The sequence below is a fragment of the Squalius cephalus genome (assembly GCF_949319135.1).
Source record: "Squalius cephalus genome assembly, chromosome: 9".
Classification (NCBI taxonomy): Eukaryota; Metazoa; Chordata; class Actinopteri; order Cypriniformes; family Leuciscidae; genus Squalius; species Squalius cephalus.
The window spans coordinates 20,540,435-20,555,079 of record NC_137130.1 but is presented as its reverse complement, the minus strand read 5'-3'; the positions used below and the strand labels follow the sequence as shown (position 1 = coordinate 20,555,079).

The window sequence follows — 14,645 nt, the reverse complement described above, 5'->3', positions numbered from 1 at the left end:
CAACAACAACAATAATAATAATCATTATCATTATTATTATTATATCATTTATTTTGTTTTTCAGTCATTAGTATTATATTTATTCATAGTAATATTATTTTTTATAATTTGTATTATTATTCATTTTAGTTTATAAAACTTTTTACAACATTGTTTACACAGTGATTTTCAGAAGCAATTAGTCAGATCAACAAATTAACTATACATACATAGAATTCATACTTGAAGTATCAAGTTGTTGTTGTTGTTGTTGTTGTTGTTATTTATTTATATTATATTTTGCACTGTAGGATCTTTATTGGATAGTTATTAATGTAATATTAAAATAATATTATTATTATCCATTTTATTTGTATAAAAACAAAGTGCTTTTCAGAAAAGATCTGTTAGATCAAGAAATAGAATAAGAGATTAATAATAAATCGTAATTAAGAATGAACGTTTAAATAATAATACAATTATTATATTAGTTATATTATTAACAGTTTGATATATTGAAATATAAATTCTTAATGTTGTTGCAAGTGTTTTTTGAAGTGCTTTTCAGAGACAACAGAACTAATGAAAGACACAACTGAGTTCAGTGTTCTGATGGAAAGCAGTCACATTGATCCATCTGACATGATGCTCAGCCTTGCCAGATTACAGTGGGGATGTTCACACTGCAGCCTTTCTTCTCTTGTTCCCATCACAAGAGGTTCATCACATCTTATCTTTAACCCCCAACTGCCCTCCTCCCGTCCTTAAAATCACTCCCATTTGAGCTGTCAGTCAAAGGCTGTATCAGAGTCACGATCAGCAGGATAAGAGCTGAGCTGCGTTGTGACTGATTGCCACAGTGATACAGGGGCTGCGAGCTCACGGGTCAAAAAGTCATCAGTCTCTGAAGGGATTATGGGAGATGGTTATCTTAGTTCGATGACCAGCAGGGTGTGAGGAATGTGTTGGTTAAATTCAAAGGTTCGCTGACCCTTAACATCTACATCTCTATGTGCTGATCCAGATTTCAAGCACAATTCTAGTCAAGAGCATTTTAGCATCATATTTTAGTCGGCCTCTTGATGCAATTTGAATGCTTACTTTTGTTCGACGGCCTAGCCAGCACAGAAAACACTCAACTCAAAATGATTATGCATGAAGCCTTTAGTCCCTACAGCTTCCTCCAGGCCTTTGCAAAGCTCAGAAGATGATTTGCTTCTTCTAACGGGCTGCTAACAAAACTTTTTTTCGCATCAAACTTCAACTGGAGGTGGTGTGGAAAGAGAAACCCATGGCTATTTTTTTTCTAGAGCTTCTCAGATGGAAGTTAGCTAATTGGGTTAGGCAGCTTGACCCTGTTGAGAACACAGTGCGGGTTTAATTGTGAGCTTCAAATCTGCTCATAATCCCTTAATTTGACAGAATGGAGGTAGCAAGTTGCTGGAGTTTAACTGAGGGAGAGGACAACAGAATGAAGTTTTAAAGGAACAGTAGCAACATACCGCCTTAACAGTACTTTACTTTTCAGTAGCGTGACAGTGGCTCATCTGTTTTCAAAACAGAGGAGCTTTTCCAGTAACAAGCTACATTTTTTCAAACAAGTAGCAGAATATCACAACAAAACTCTACATTGCTATTTTTGTCACATTGTATTGCATTACATATTGTATTACAGCGCAGCAAACTGAGGGAATTGTCAAACACTCACACTCCCCCAAAATGTCTGTTATTGGCATAACACATGGGAGGTCTGATTCAATTAAAAGAAAGAAAGAAAATGTACTGCTGCTGTCCATCATCAGTTTTTTACTCGGTAATATTATATATTTTTATTTGCATTTAGGAATTTAACACACTTTTCTAAACAAACTGACTTCATTAATGCGTTGAAGATACAGTATACATTTGAGCAACTCATGAATTCCCTGGGAATCGAACACAGGACCTATATACATGATTAAATATTACATGTAATAAGTTATATAAATGATAAATAAATATCATATTTTGTTTAAATAATTGTTCAAATTTGCAATTTAGTGCTGCTCTGATTGAAGGAGGAAAAATCAACATTGCTTCCCCAACACTGTTTTTATGTATTGAAAACCTGAGAAAAATGACATTATACCATGCTTTTTACCAGGTCATTGATGACAGACTTGTACTGTCTGAATTTCTTTTCACATGCATTTGCATAATTTGACATCAAACATGAAGCATCAAAGCATTTTCCTCAAGCTTAATTTGTTAAACATAAAAAAAACATGAATTTGAGAGACTCATGAGCATGTGTAGCAATCATTAGCTTATGTCAGCCATCAAGTCTTGTACTTCTGGTTCTTGTTCCTGTACCTCAGCGGATTACGTGCTTTATATAGTTGATACTGATGTTTGCTCTGTGTCCATCCCTTGTGGGCCTGGAGAAGCCCCCATTGCATGTTGTCTATTATGCAAACAATAGTGTTGTCATTATCAGCAGAACACCCCTTTGCAGGGCCTTGTCACTGGTTGTCACCATCTGATGAGTGTAAATTGCCCTGTTTCATAATAACCAAAGTGAAAATGCAACATGTACAACAGAGAGAGAATTGATAGGGTCCCAGTGTTGCAAATCTGTTTTTTTTTTTTTAATCTCATATATTTATACACTGAGCTGAAGCATAAGGTCTTCCTTTTAGATTTGTCATATCCTTCTGTGATATATTGGCACCGTCTGTTGTCCTCAGCTGGCTCCTCTCAGTGTCCCAGGAAGCGTTAATGTCAGATTGTGCTCAGGTTGCCGATGGTGGCTCTGGTTTCTTTATGGAAGCTGAGGCCAAGTTCACTGTCGCTCATGTCCTCTCACACCTGTCTGCCTCAGCTTTCCTTGTAGCATATCAATATTTCAGAAGGCCAGGGGAAGGGCAGAGGGTGACAAAATGAACTGGCCCAAAGGCCCCCTGGTCCTAACCATGACCTCAACTATGTCCTCAAGAATGAGCAAAGATTGTAATTGGTAAGATTAGACAGACTGAGTCAGACTGAGCACATTTCGTTTCATTTTGTTTAATAAAACTTATTGTGACAGAGTTAGGCCTGTTCACTACCGTTCAATAGTTTGGGGTTAAACGTTTTTTGAAAGAAGTATTTTATTTGTAAAAACAGTAATATTTTGAAATATTAGTACAATTTAGAATAAATGTTTTCTATTTAGAAATGTTTTACAATGTAATTTATTCCTGTGATGGCAAAGCTGAATTTTCAGCATCATTACTCCAGTCTTCAGTGTCACATGATCCTTCAGAAATCAGAATTCTCAAGAAACATTTTTCTTATTATTGTCAATGTTGAAAACAGTTGTGCTGCTTAATATTCTTGTGTAAACTGTGATACCTTTTTGCACGATTCTTTGATGAATAGAAGTTCAAAAGAACAGCATTTATGTGAAATAGAAACCTTTTGTAACATTATAAATGTCTTTACTGACACTTTTGATCAACTGAATGTGTCCTTGCTGAATTTTTTTTCATTTCTTAAAAAAATACACTTAACTGACCTCAAACTTTTGAACACTATAGTGTAGATTTAAATTAATTGTAAATTTACCAAAGAGTCAAAGAGTTCTGTATGAATTAAATAGTAAAAATGTGATGCTTTAAATAATAATTCCTCTACTAAACTAAACAAGATTTTTGTAAATTCATGTTATGTGTGGTTGCAAATGAAGTACATTTTTGACCAGAGTTAGATCAGAGAGCGGTTGTCTTTTATCCGTTGACAGCCCAAGGCTCTGTTCATCCCATAATATTTATTTTCACGCCAGCATTAACATTGGGGTGTGTAAACGCAAACTTGTTTGTTGTTCCAATGATAGAACAGCTGCACATTGAGTCATCATTTCTGTCTTGAGTTCTAAATCATGTTGTGCACTATTACTAATTTGTAAATTACTCTTTTGAGGTCATCTAAGAACAGTTAGACGCACAGGTGTCCGCTTTTTGCCATGTTAACATTTCAGTTTTGACTTAAAATGAGCAAATACTGTACAAATGTTATCCAAGTTAATACATTACATACAGTTGCAATCAAAATTATTCAACCCCCTTGACCATTTTGCTGCCAAGAACAATTTTCTTTTTATGAAAACAGTTTAACAAAGGCATCAGTAAACTATTATAGAACGTTTATTAAAGGGATAGGTCTGCCAAAAATGTTGTCATCATTTACTCACTCTCATGTTGTTCCAAACCTGTATGAGTTTCTTTCTTCTGCTAAACACAAAAGAAGATATTTTAAAGAATGTTAGTAATCAAACAGTTGACAGTAGCGATTGACTTCCATAGTATTTTTTTCCATAAAATGAAAATTAGCCCATGATTTACTCACCCTCCAGTCATCCTAGGTGTATGTGACTTTCTTCTGTTCTTTCAGATGAATACAAACGGAGTTATATATATATATAAAAAATGTCCTGGCTCTTCCAAGCTTTATAATGGCAGTGAATGGCTGTTTCTGTTTTGAAGTCCATAAAAGTGCATCTATCCATCATAAAAGTGCTCCACACGGCCATTATAAAGCTTGGAAGAGCCAGGAGATTTAATGGAACTAAACCTTTAATACACATTTGAGTGATTCTGAGAATCTAAAGTTGATGAAAATCGAAGAAAAATCATCTAATTGGCTCTAAACATTCATGTACAAAATTATTCAACCCCCAAAAGTCAAATATTGTGCAGAATCTTTTATTCTTTATAACCTCCAATAAACGCTGCCTGTAAGTGCTTAGAAGCTTCTGTCACCTCATACTGCAATCTTGCCCCATTCCTCTCTTGAAAAATCTTTAGTTTTCAAGTTACCAACTTCTTTCTTCAAATTCCACAAAATATTTTCAATGAGACTTAAATCTGAAGACTGTACAGGCCACTCAATAATATTCTACGACTGATCCCTGAACCAAGCTTCAGTAGATTTGGATGTATACTTTGTGATGACTGTCCTGCAGGAAAGTCCAGAGATCATCTTTGCCAAAATGGCTTGATACTTCAAAGAATTCATGATGTCCTTCATACAGTCAATATTTCCACTTCCTGCAACAGCAAAGCACCCCATAACAAGACTGGACCACCTCCGTGTTTGAGCATGTAGATGGTGTTCTTCTGCTCATAAGCTTTGCCTATTTTGCACCAGACATACTGCCGATCCATGGGTCCAAAAAGTTCCAGTTTGGTCTCATCACTCTATAAAACATTCTTTCAGAACTCCATAGGTCTATCCAAATGAATTTTAGCAATGTGTGTTTTTCTTGTTCAAGAGTGGCATTCAGCAAGATGTCCCAACATGAAGGTCATGCTTGTCTAGTGTTCTTCTTATACTCTGCATTGAAATGTTTTTTCCTTCTTTCATCAGGTCATCTTGCAAGTCTTTGACTGTAAATTGAGGGTTTTTCTCAGTTGGTCTGATCAAACATTGTATTCCCCTTAATGATATTGTCCTTTTTCTTCAACACCCTCAAAGGTTTTCTGGTACAACACATTTTAAACGTATGAATAAGGCTGCCAGCTGTGTATCTAGGAACTTTTAGTGTTTTGGAAATCTTCTTGAAGCCATAGACTTTCTAATGCAATAAAACAATTGTTCTATAGCTTTTGTGAGAGCTCTTTTGACTTGGCCATTTTTGCTACACAACTTTAGCACATGCATGGGCTAAATGTATGGATGTGTAACAGCACAAGCTAATTCTGTTTTGTTACAGAGTTTACAAAGGCTCTTTAGTGTTTTAACAAAACTTCATAGTACCATACCATACAAATAAGTGACTTAAAACAGCAGCATTGAATAGGGGTTGAACAATTATGACATAGCTGTATTGCAAAAAAAATCCTATAACTTAAAAGCATTACTTTATATATTGACATTATCACATTTAATTTGCCACAAAACTGTTAAAGAGGCAAAAGAAAAAGAAAAAAAAGAACACTGTATCTTTAGAAAAGCTTACATTTGTAAATTATTACAGTCTCTAGGGGTGTTGAATAATTTGGATTGCAACTGTATATTATTGATTTACCAGAACCATAAAAGATGGTTACTGATTTATGCATAATGTAATTATTATTCATGAATATTCATTATTATTTATATTCAATGTCCCCACCAGTTTAATACAGTGTAATTCAATGTGCACAGAATATTCCACAGAGTATAAAACTGTTGTTTAAATTCTTTGTTTAACTTTTAACTATTTTTGTTCTCTCTTCAGGATGAAAAACAAGTTGTGGTACTTTGAATTTGGCACCACAGAGACCATCTCAGCCACTTGTAAAAAGCTGAACGAAACCATTGAGGTGGAGGTGAGTCCAGGACATTTAGCCCATCAATAGTGCCCTGTTTTACTTGTTTTACTTAAATGTTGTAATTATATACAGCCACATTCACAGTCTTTTAACTGTGTATCGGGTCAGTATAACCACTGAACACTTCCTTCAACAAACTGAGATTCATTAATGCAGCTGGCTACAGTATCTACAGTAAACCTCAGCCAGCTCTTACGCAGTCAATGTTGAGGGAACACGTCAGAACGTCTGTCTGAAAGCAAACAGTGGCAGATGACCTCTGTTGACAGCATTCCCATCATGTGAAAGTTGCACACTGGCCAGTTTGTGCATGTGGTTAGATGTACATAATGAATAATGCATGATGTGATTGAAAATGAGGAGTATTTCTTTTTTTAATTGATATAATATTATTTATTAAAGTGCTTGCTTGATATGTCATCAAGACAGATATTATTATAAAGAGGCAAAATGAACCACTCTTGTATAATGAATAGGAGAAATCAGAAATTGCCTTTCAGTTAAAAGAAGCAAACAAGATTTCATGTTTTTTTTCCATTCTGGTACATAAGAGCCGTACTTGAATGTTCACTACCTACATAAAAAAAAAGCTGCCAAGGGGCATTGTCAACATGGCCGCCAAGTGAACTGACTTGCCTTAAAGGGACTTTGATTCCGACCGAAGAGGCTGATGTTTCACAACTGTTATGAAATTAGAAGAGCTATGAAAACATCAGCAGTAAAGGAATTTGCATTTGAAAAAAATGCTGTTTCTTTCTCCCACTCTTGTGTGGGATCTCAAGCAGATCAAGGCATCTCATTATGTCGTAAATGTGTCAGCATTCGTCTTTTGAAGTTTGTGTACTTTTCCACTGTACCTTTTCAAGCCCTTGGTTTGATTCAGGGTGGTCTCTGACATCATAAAATACTGTACAACATTTCTATTTTTGGATCGCCGGCAGGCATTTTCACATCTCTCGTGTCTGGAATGCGATTGTTATTGATGCACCCATCCCAATAGTTAAAAACATGGATACAGTTTATCATGCCTCGACTGCTTTTATTATTCTTTGTTATACAGTATTTAGCAGCAAGGGTGCATTAAATTGATCAAAAGTAACAGTAAAGACATTTATAATGTTACAAAAGATTTCTATTTCAAATAAATGCTGTTCCTTTGAACTTTCTATTCATCTAAGAATCCTGCTTTTTTTTTTTTTATCATTGTTTGCACAAAAATATTAAGCAGCACAGCTGATTCCAGCATTGATAATAATAAGAAATGTTTCTTAAGCAGCAAATCAGCATTTTAGAATGATTTCTGAAGGATCATGTGACACTGAAGACTGAAGCAATGGTTGTTGAAAACTCAGCTTTGCCATCACAGGAATTAATTACATATTAATAAATATATATATTCAAATTCAATACTAGTCATTTTAAATTGTAGTAATATTTAACAATATTAATGTTTTTAATGTATTTTTGATTAAATAAATGCAGCCTTGGTGAGCATATGGGACTTTATGTAAGAGCATAAGAGGCTTATTGTATCTATATTTTTGCAGATTTTCTTCAGTCAAGAAATGTTCAGCATTTTCTGTTTTCTCTGTTTCTGTCCCAGTGTGATGGCATCATCTTGGATCTCAGCAGCACGGCTCTGGAGGGTATCGCTGTGCTCAATATTCCCAGCATGCACGGGGGCTCCAACCTGTGGGGCGAGTCCAAGAAAAGACGGAATTACAATCGCATGAGTAAGAAAGTGCCAGAGAGAATGACTGGCAGCACTGTCACTGATGCCAAGGAGCTCAAGTTTTGTGTGCAAGGTGAGTCAGACTTTAGGACGTAAACCCCTGAATAAGACCTGGGTTGCTCCTGAAATGTTTGTACAACCAAATCTCTATATATAGCAGGGAAATGATCACAGCATCCTTTTTAAATTCAGCTGTTGCTACTGGTGTTGTTGTACAGCTGTTGTTTCATTGTAGTACATTTAAGTGCTGATGACGAAAATTGACCGAAACCTCTGATTTCCTGCCACTTGCTATAAAATTCAAATTACTGGCCGTCTTCGGTAGATCAGCACACCATGTGGAGCTGTTTCATATGCATCTCTGACTCACAGCTGCCGTGGAGCTTTTAACCCATCGCTAATGAGCGGGAGCCTCTCCGGCTGCTCGTAACACTGATGTTCAGTCTCACTGTGTTTTGGGACTTCCTGCGTTCATTTCCCAGAGTGTGAAGCACTATTAGCAGTGTTAATCATCATTTAGGGATAGCGATATCTGTGTCAGCGCCTCACTGAGAATGCAGTCGCAGATTTTCCAGATCCCACAGAGGCTGGTGTCACCATCCTACTGACTGTCCTTCAGGGAGGGTAAGTCACCACAAAAGCCCTTGTGACGCCAGCCTCCGGGCCTCTGGCGTCACCATCAGCTGTCTCAGTCAAGAGATCGGAGCTTGGATGTGACTGCGACTCCCAAGGACAGAGCAACAGCAGCTGTTTCAGGTGGCAGTGAATCAGCCTTCAGTACCAGGCATGTGTTTTGTCAAAGGGAAATTAAAATTCTTTCAATTTGAAATGAAAATGTATATCCCAGGTGAAGGTACTTGTCATATACAAGGGGTATCTAGACTGGCTGTATGCCTCTGGCTCTAAACTGCACTCCAGTTTTAATCCAGCATGCAAAAATCTGTTTTTTAATTAAAATTGTGTAATAAGAAAATCCTGGTTGGCCTTGTATTGGTTGAGAGACTTTGTGGAGAGACTCTTTTTCTTTAAAGGTTGAAAACCCCTGAGCTAAATGAGGAAGTTTCACATTGTATGTATGAAAGTCCATTTGGTACATTTGGTTTGTCAAGATTTTTTTGAAAGACATCTCTTATGCTCACCAAGACTACATTTATTGGATCAAAAATACAGTAAAAAGAGTAATATAATTACAATTTTTAAAAAAAAATTCTCTATTTTTATGTTTTATGTCTTAAAAAAATTATTGATCCCTAACTTTTGAACGGTAGTGTAAATGCGACTTTATATTTTGTAATTATGACTTTATTTTGCAATGTGACTATGCCAGATAATGCAACCTCATAATTCCCCTTAGTTGTCGTTATGACTATAATTATAATATATATTATAATCGTGTGACATCTTTTCTTTTTAAACTTTTAATGTTAAACTTAATCTCACAATTACTTCACTTTGTTATTTTACTATGAGGCGGGAACAGGCTTCAATATTTAGGTGAAAACATTGTGATTGTGACATTATTTTCAGCACTATTTAATATACATACATCCCTCAGCTTCATCCAGTGGGATTGTTTGTGCAAAAGTGTGTATGCTTACAAAACAAATTGATATGCATGACAGCGCATAATAGAGCCCATATATGGGTTTCTAGTCATCATGACCCTTGAGATGTTTTTGTTTTGTTTCCTTTTCTTTCCCTTTTTGGCTGACGTCAGTAATTGATGGCTGTGACCTTCGAGAGCAGCATCTTGATTTTGAAATTCCTTCTGATGTATTTAGGCACCTCTGTCATTTTCGATGACCTGTGTGTTCATCACCTGTTCCTTCTCTCTCTCTCTCTCTCTCTCTCTCTCTGGTCGGTTTCAGTTCTCTACACATTTACAACTCCCTCTCTCTCTCTCTCTCTTTCTCTCTGTGTGTGCTTTCTGTACTCCACTGACTGACTCACATGAATCCATGTTACCATGGAGACCTCCAGGCCCTCCTGAACTGAGGAACAGCGTATCGGGGCTGAGAGAGAGAGAGAGAGAGAGAGAGAGAGAGAGAGAGAGAGAGAGAGAGAGAGAGAGAGAGAGAGAGAGAGAGAGAGAGAGAGAGAGAGAGAGAGAGAGAGAGAGAGAGAGAGAGAGAGAGAGAGAGAGAGAGAGAGAGAGAGAGAGAGAGAGAGAGAGAGAGAGAGAGAGAGAGAGAGAGAGAGAGAGAGAGTGGGCTGCTGTGAGCAGTGTGACTAATATCAGTAATCTTTAACTGGCCTTCAGGCGCAAATACTCAAGCACTGCATACAGCATATACAGTAGAGCTCTGTAGCCACATCCTATCTAAAGTAACTGTGATCACTCTGTTGGTTAGTTAGTTAGTTAGTCCAATCATCTGCATGAAGCCATAAGTGCTACGGGGTTTCTGAGAACTCAACAGTCAGTTAGGTGATGCCGACTCGCTCCACATGTTTAGATGGCACGGGTTACATGACTTGCTGTTTACAGCTGTAAGATCATGACCTCATCTCCACCTCTCTATGGAGTGTATTTTGAGGTTTATATGAATAGAGAATTCCTCTCACTCGCTCTACACAACAATTTGCACATGACTCAGGTCCTAATTGATGTCTGCATGTGACTGTTGTAATAGCAGGAGTGTTATCAGACCTGTAGCACTAAATCTTTTCTGGAGAGCTCTGAAAATTGTAGAGGGGTGGAGGTAAAAAAAAATTGACCATAATAAACAAGCATTCCCTAAATGTAGGTGGGGGTTATATTTAGGTACTAGTGTTCAACTACACTTTTTTTTGTTTTGTTATTACATTTTTGTTTTTTATATAAATTATAAATATTTATTATACTTATATAGTGTAATATTTTATTTTTGTTGGTATCATCTTTTCTATCAAACTTTGATGGAAGCATTGTTAGGCAATTGAAAAAACCTTTTTCTAAAAGTGTATGATTGGCAGCTTTACTGTAACAGTAATAGTGTAAAGGCATAAAGTCCCCTATGATCAGCAACGGGGGATTTATTCAATCAAAATACAATATAAGTGGTAATATTGTAAGATAGTATTACATTTTAAAATAACTGTTTTCTATTTTTAAAATGTGTAAATGTCTGTGATGGCTAAGCTGAATTTTCAGCATCATTCCTCCAGTCTTCAGTGTCACATGATCCTTCAGAAATCATTCTAATATGATGATTTAGTGCTCAAGAATCATTTCTTATTATTATCATTGTTGAAAATGGTTGTGCAGCTTAATATTTTTGTGGAAACCGTGGTGCATTTATTTATTTATTTTGTGTGAATAGAATTTTCAACAGAACAGTATTTGCTTGAAATGGTCATTACTGTCACTTTTGATCATTTAATGCATCCTTGCTGAATGAAAATATTTAAAAAAATCTAACTGAACTTTCAATGGTAGTGTAGCCTATGTTCTAGTAAGCATGCCTCATTGAAGAGTTGTAGAATTAACATACTGTACGAGATTGATCATTATGATGATAATGAGTTAAACATAAGTATAACATGAAATGAACATGCAAAAGTTGCTTAATCACAATGCCTTTCTGCCAAAAATTAATAAATAAATTAGACAATCAAAATGTACAGGACTTCTTTTGTATATTTCAGGAATATCTGAAATAATGAAGCAGTATTTGTGTAGTAGGCAGCATTTCCACATCTCTTATCTCAAATAGGCTCTTCCCTTTTCCTCTCTTTATTTCAGGGTCACAGAGGGACATTTTGTCCTTTCACCTGCTTCCCACACCCTTTAACTCTCCTCTTTCTTTCTCTTTATGGCTCGTACACAAGTCGCTCCACCCTTCCCACTGCGATCTTGCCGCACACTGCCTCATGTTGCTGGCTATTTTAGGGCACTGGTGCCATTCATTGTTACATCCCACAAACAAAAACACACACGTACACACACTCTGAACCTCGTAAACACAGAGCGAATGATTTGTGTTGTATTTCCTCACTCCCGTCGCACATGACAGAAATAGAAGTAAAACTCTCCACCCATAGAGCATTGTGGGAACACGGTGACTCAGTGGACGAAAGGGACGCTTTCCACTGTGGCTCAGCGTCCTCGATCGGTGGCCAAAAAAGCCAATCGACGGCTTCGCTCTGGCTTTAGCAAGAGTGATGGACGTCTGAAGAGTGGCTCTCACCCCTCAGGGGTTCAAAATCATTGAAGATGTTTCTGGCCCAAGAGGCCCTTTCCCATGATCTGCGTCATGAGAGCTGTGATTGTTGGCCTGCTTTGTGAGAGGAGCTTTGTTTGTGAATGGCATGGGAACAGAGGTTGGGAGACTGGCGAGCTCTTTTGCATGCAGAACGCCAGTGAACGGAGCGCATCCGTACAGTGAGCGTGTGATGATGAGAAGAGCCTGAGCAGTGTGGCAGACTATCAGTAGGGCTCTCATTGAACAACACCCACCCCGGTATGTGAGTCATGACAAGTCATGAAATGCTAAACAATGTAAAAATTAACACCTATCGTTCATTTGAGCTCGTCGTAAATGTCTGCTGTGGTGTGAGACTGTTTTAAGACATGTCACAATACTGACATAATGAGAACAGCTCTATTGAATAGAAGCATGGGAAGGAAGTGTGTCATGAGGAGTTATGTTGTATAAATAGAGCAGGGCTGGAGCTAAAGAGAACATACTCAATAAAGAGTGCAGAAGGGGTCGCGTTCACAAAAATCTTAAGAAAAAAGTCAAAAAAAGAGAAATTCTAAGATATTTATGAGAATGTTGAGAAGAGTGCAATTAAGGGCATTTTTCACATATTCGTTTAAGAACAATGTAATTAATTTTATCGTAGGGATAAAATGAAAGATCTTGACAGACAAATCTTACTCATGAGTTTGCCTTTTTTAATACCGTAAATTCAAACTTTACACTGGTAAATCTAAAAGTAGGTTAATTTAATTAAAAAGGTTAGTTCACCCAAAAATTTAATTGTCCCATAATTTACTCACCCTCCAGCCATCCTAGAAGTACAGTGGGGAGAACAAGTATTTGATACACTGCCGATTTTGCAGGTTTTCCTACTTACAAAGCATGCAGAGGTCTGTAATTTTTATCATAGGTACTCTTCAACTGTGAGAGACGGAATCTAAAACAAAAATCCAGAAAATCACATTGTATGATTTTTAAATAATTAATTTGCATTTTATTGCATGACATAAGTATTTGATAACCTACCAACCAGTAAGAATTTCGGCTCTCACAGACCTGTTAGTTTTTCTTTAAGAAGCCCTCCTGTTCTCCACTCATTACCTGTATTAACTGCACCTGTTTGAACTTGTTACCTGTATAAAAGACACCTGTCCACACACTCAATCAAACAGACTCCAACCTCTCCACAATGGCCAAGACCAGAGAGCTGTGTAAGGACATCAGGGATAAAATTGTAGACCTGCACAAGGCTGGGATGGGCTGCAGGACAATCGGCAAGCAGCTTGGTGAGAAGGCAACAACTGTTGGCGCAATTATTAGAAAATGGAAGAAGTTCAAGATGACGGTCAATCTCCCTCGGTCTGGGGCAAATAGAGAAATATCGGAGGAGCTTGAGTTTGTTGCCTAGCCCTATTTGTTTGAACCGAGAGAGGCGTCTACTCTCACCTAAGCTTACGCTACTCCAACATCCTACATCATATGTCATATGTCGGAACTGACTCTCTCATGAACTTGCGGACAAACGTTAGCGGAAGCTAGTGATTAAAGTTATAAATATGGACGTTTTTCTTACACAAGCGCATTACTTCTCTTCAAAAGGCCTTTATTAACCCCCTGGAGTTGTATGGATTACTTTTATGATGGATGAATGCACTTTTTTGGACTTCAAAATCTCAGGTACTATTCACTCCCATTATAAAGCTTGGAAGAGCCAGGATATTATTTAATATAACTCGATTGTGTTTGGCTGAAAGAAGAAAGTCATATACACCTAGGATGGCTTGAGGGTGAGTAAATTGTGGATGCACTGACCCTTTAAAGGAGAACTCCGGTCAATTTTAACATTGAGCTCATTTTTTTGTACATTTGGAATGCTGTCAATACAGAGAACAACGACAAAAATCGGTGTTGCCTACACCGAGTTATTCTATTTTTAAAATTTGCACCCTGTTGACTTCAATGGGGCAAGTACTAAACCTGCTTTTAGCCTCTTAACATCCTTGATGTGTCATTACAAGTGCACAGAAAATGTGAGTGATTCCTTCTGAGTGAACACGAGTGAATCTGACTGCAGTAGATGTGAAAGAAATGTATAAAAATGATGTTATTTAAGCCAGCGCAAATACCTGTTTACATCCTGTTTTTCGGTTGAAGTCCAAAGTAATCGATTGCCGAGTTCACGCGCGTGATCATAGGTAACTAAACCTATGCGCGTGAACTCGGCAATCGACTACTTTGGACTTTAACCGAAAAACAGGATGTAAACACAGGTATTTGCGCTGGCTTAAATAACATCATTTTTATACATTTCTTTCACATCTACTGCAGTCAGATTCACTCGTGTTCACTCAGAAGGAATCACTCACATTTTCTGTGCACTTGTAATGACACATCAAGGATGTTAAGAGGCTAAAAGCAGGT

The 14,645-nt window shown here is 37.1% G+C and overlaps 1 protein-coding gene across 2 annotated transcripts in view; it reads left to right on the top strand.

Annotated features, from left to right (window-relative positions):
- Positions 1-14,645, top strand: part of dgkg (diacylglycerol kinase, gamma) — a 103,371-nt gene that overhangs the window by 76,184 nt on the left and 12,542 nt on the right. For both annotated transcript variants that reach the window (XM_079881130.1, XM_079881129.1), the window contains 2 exons: positions 6,218-6,308; positions 7,915-8,116. In XM_079881130.1, coding sequence (XP_079737256.1) covers positions 6,218-6,308; positions 7,915-8,116 — 293 coding nt within the window. The remainder of the gene's footprint in view (positions 1-6,217; positions 6,309-7,914; positions 8,117-14,645) is intronic.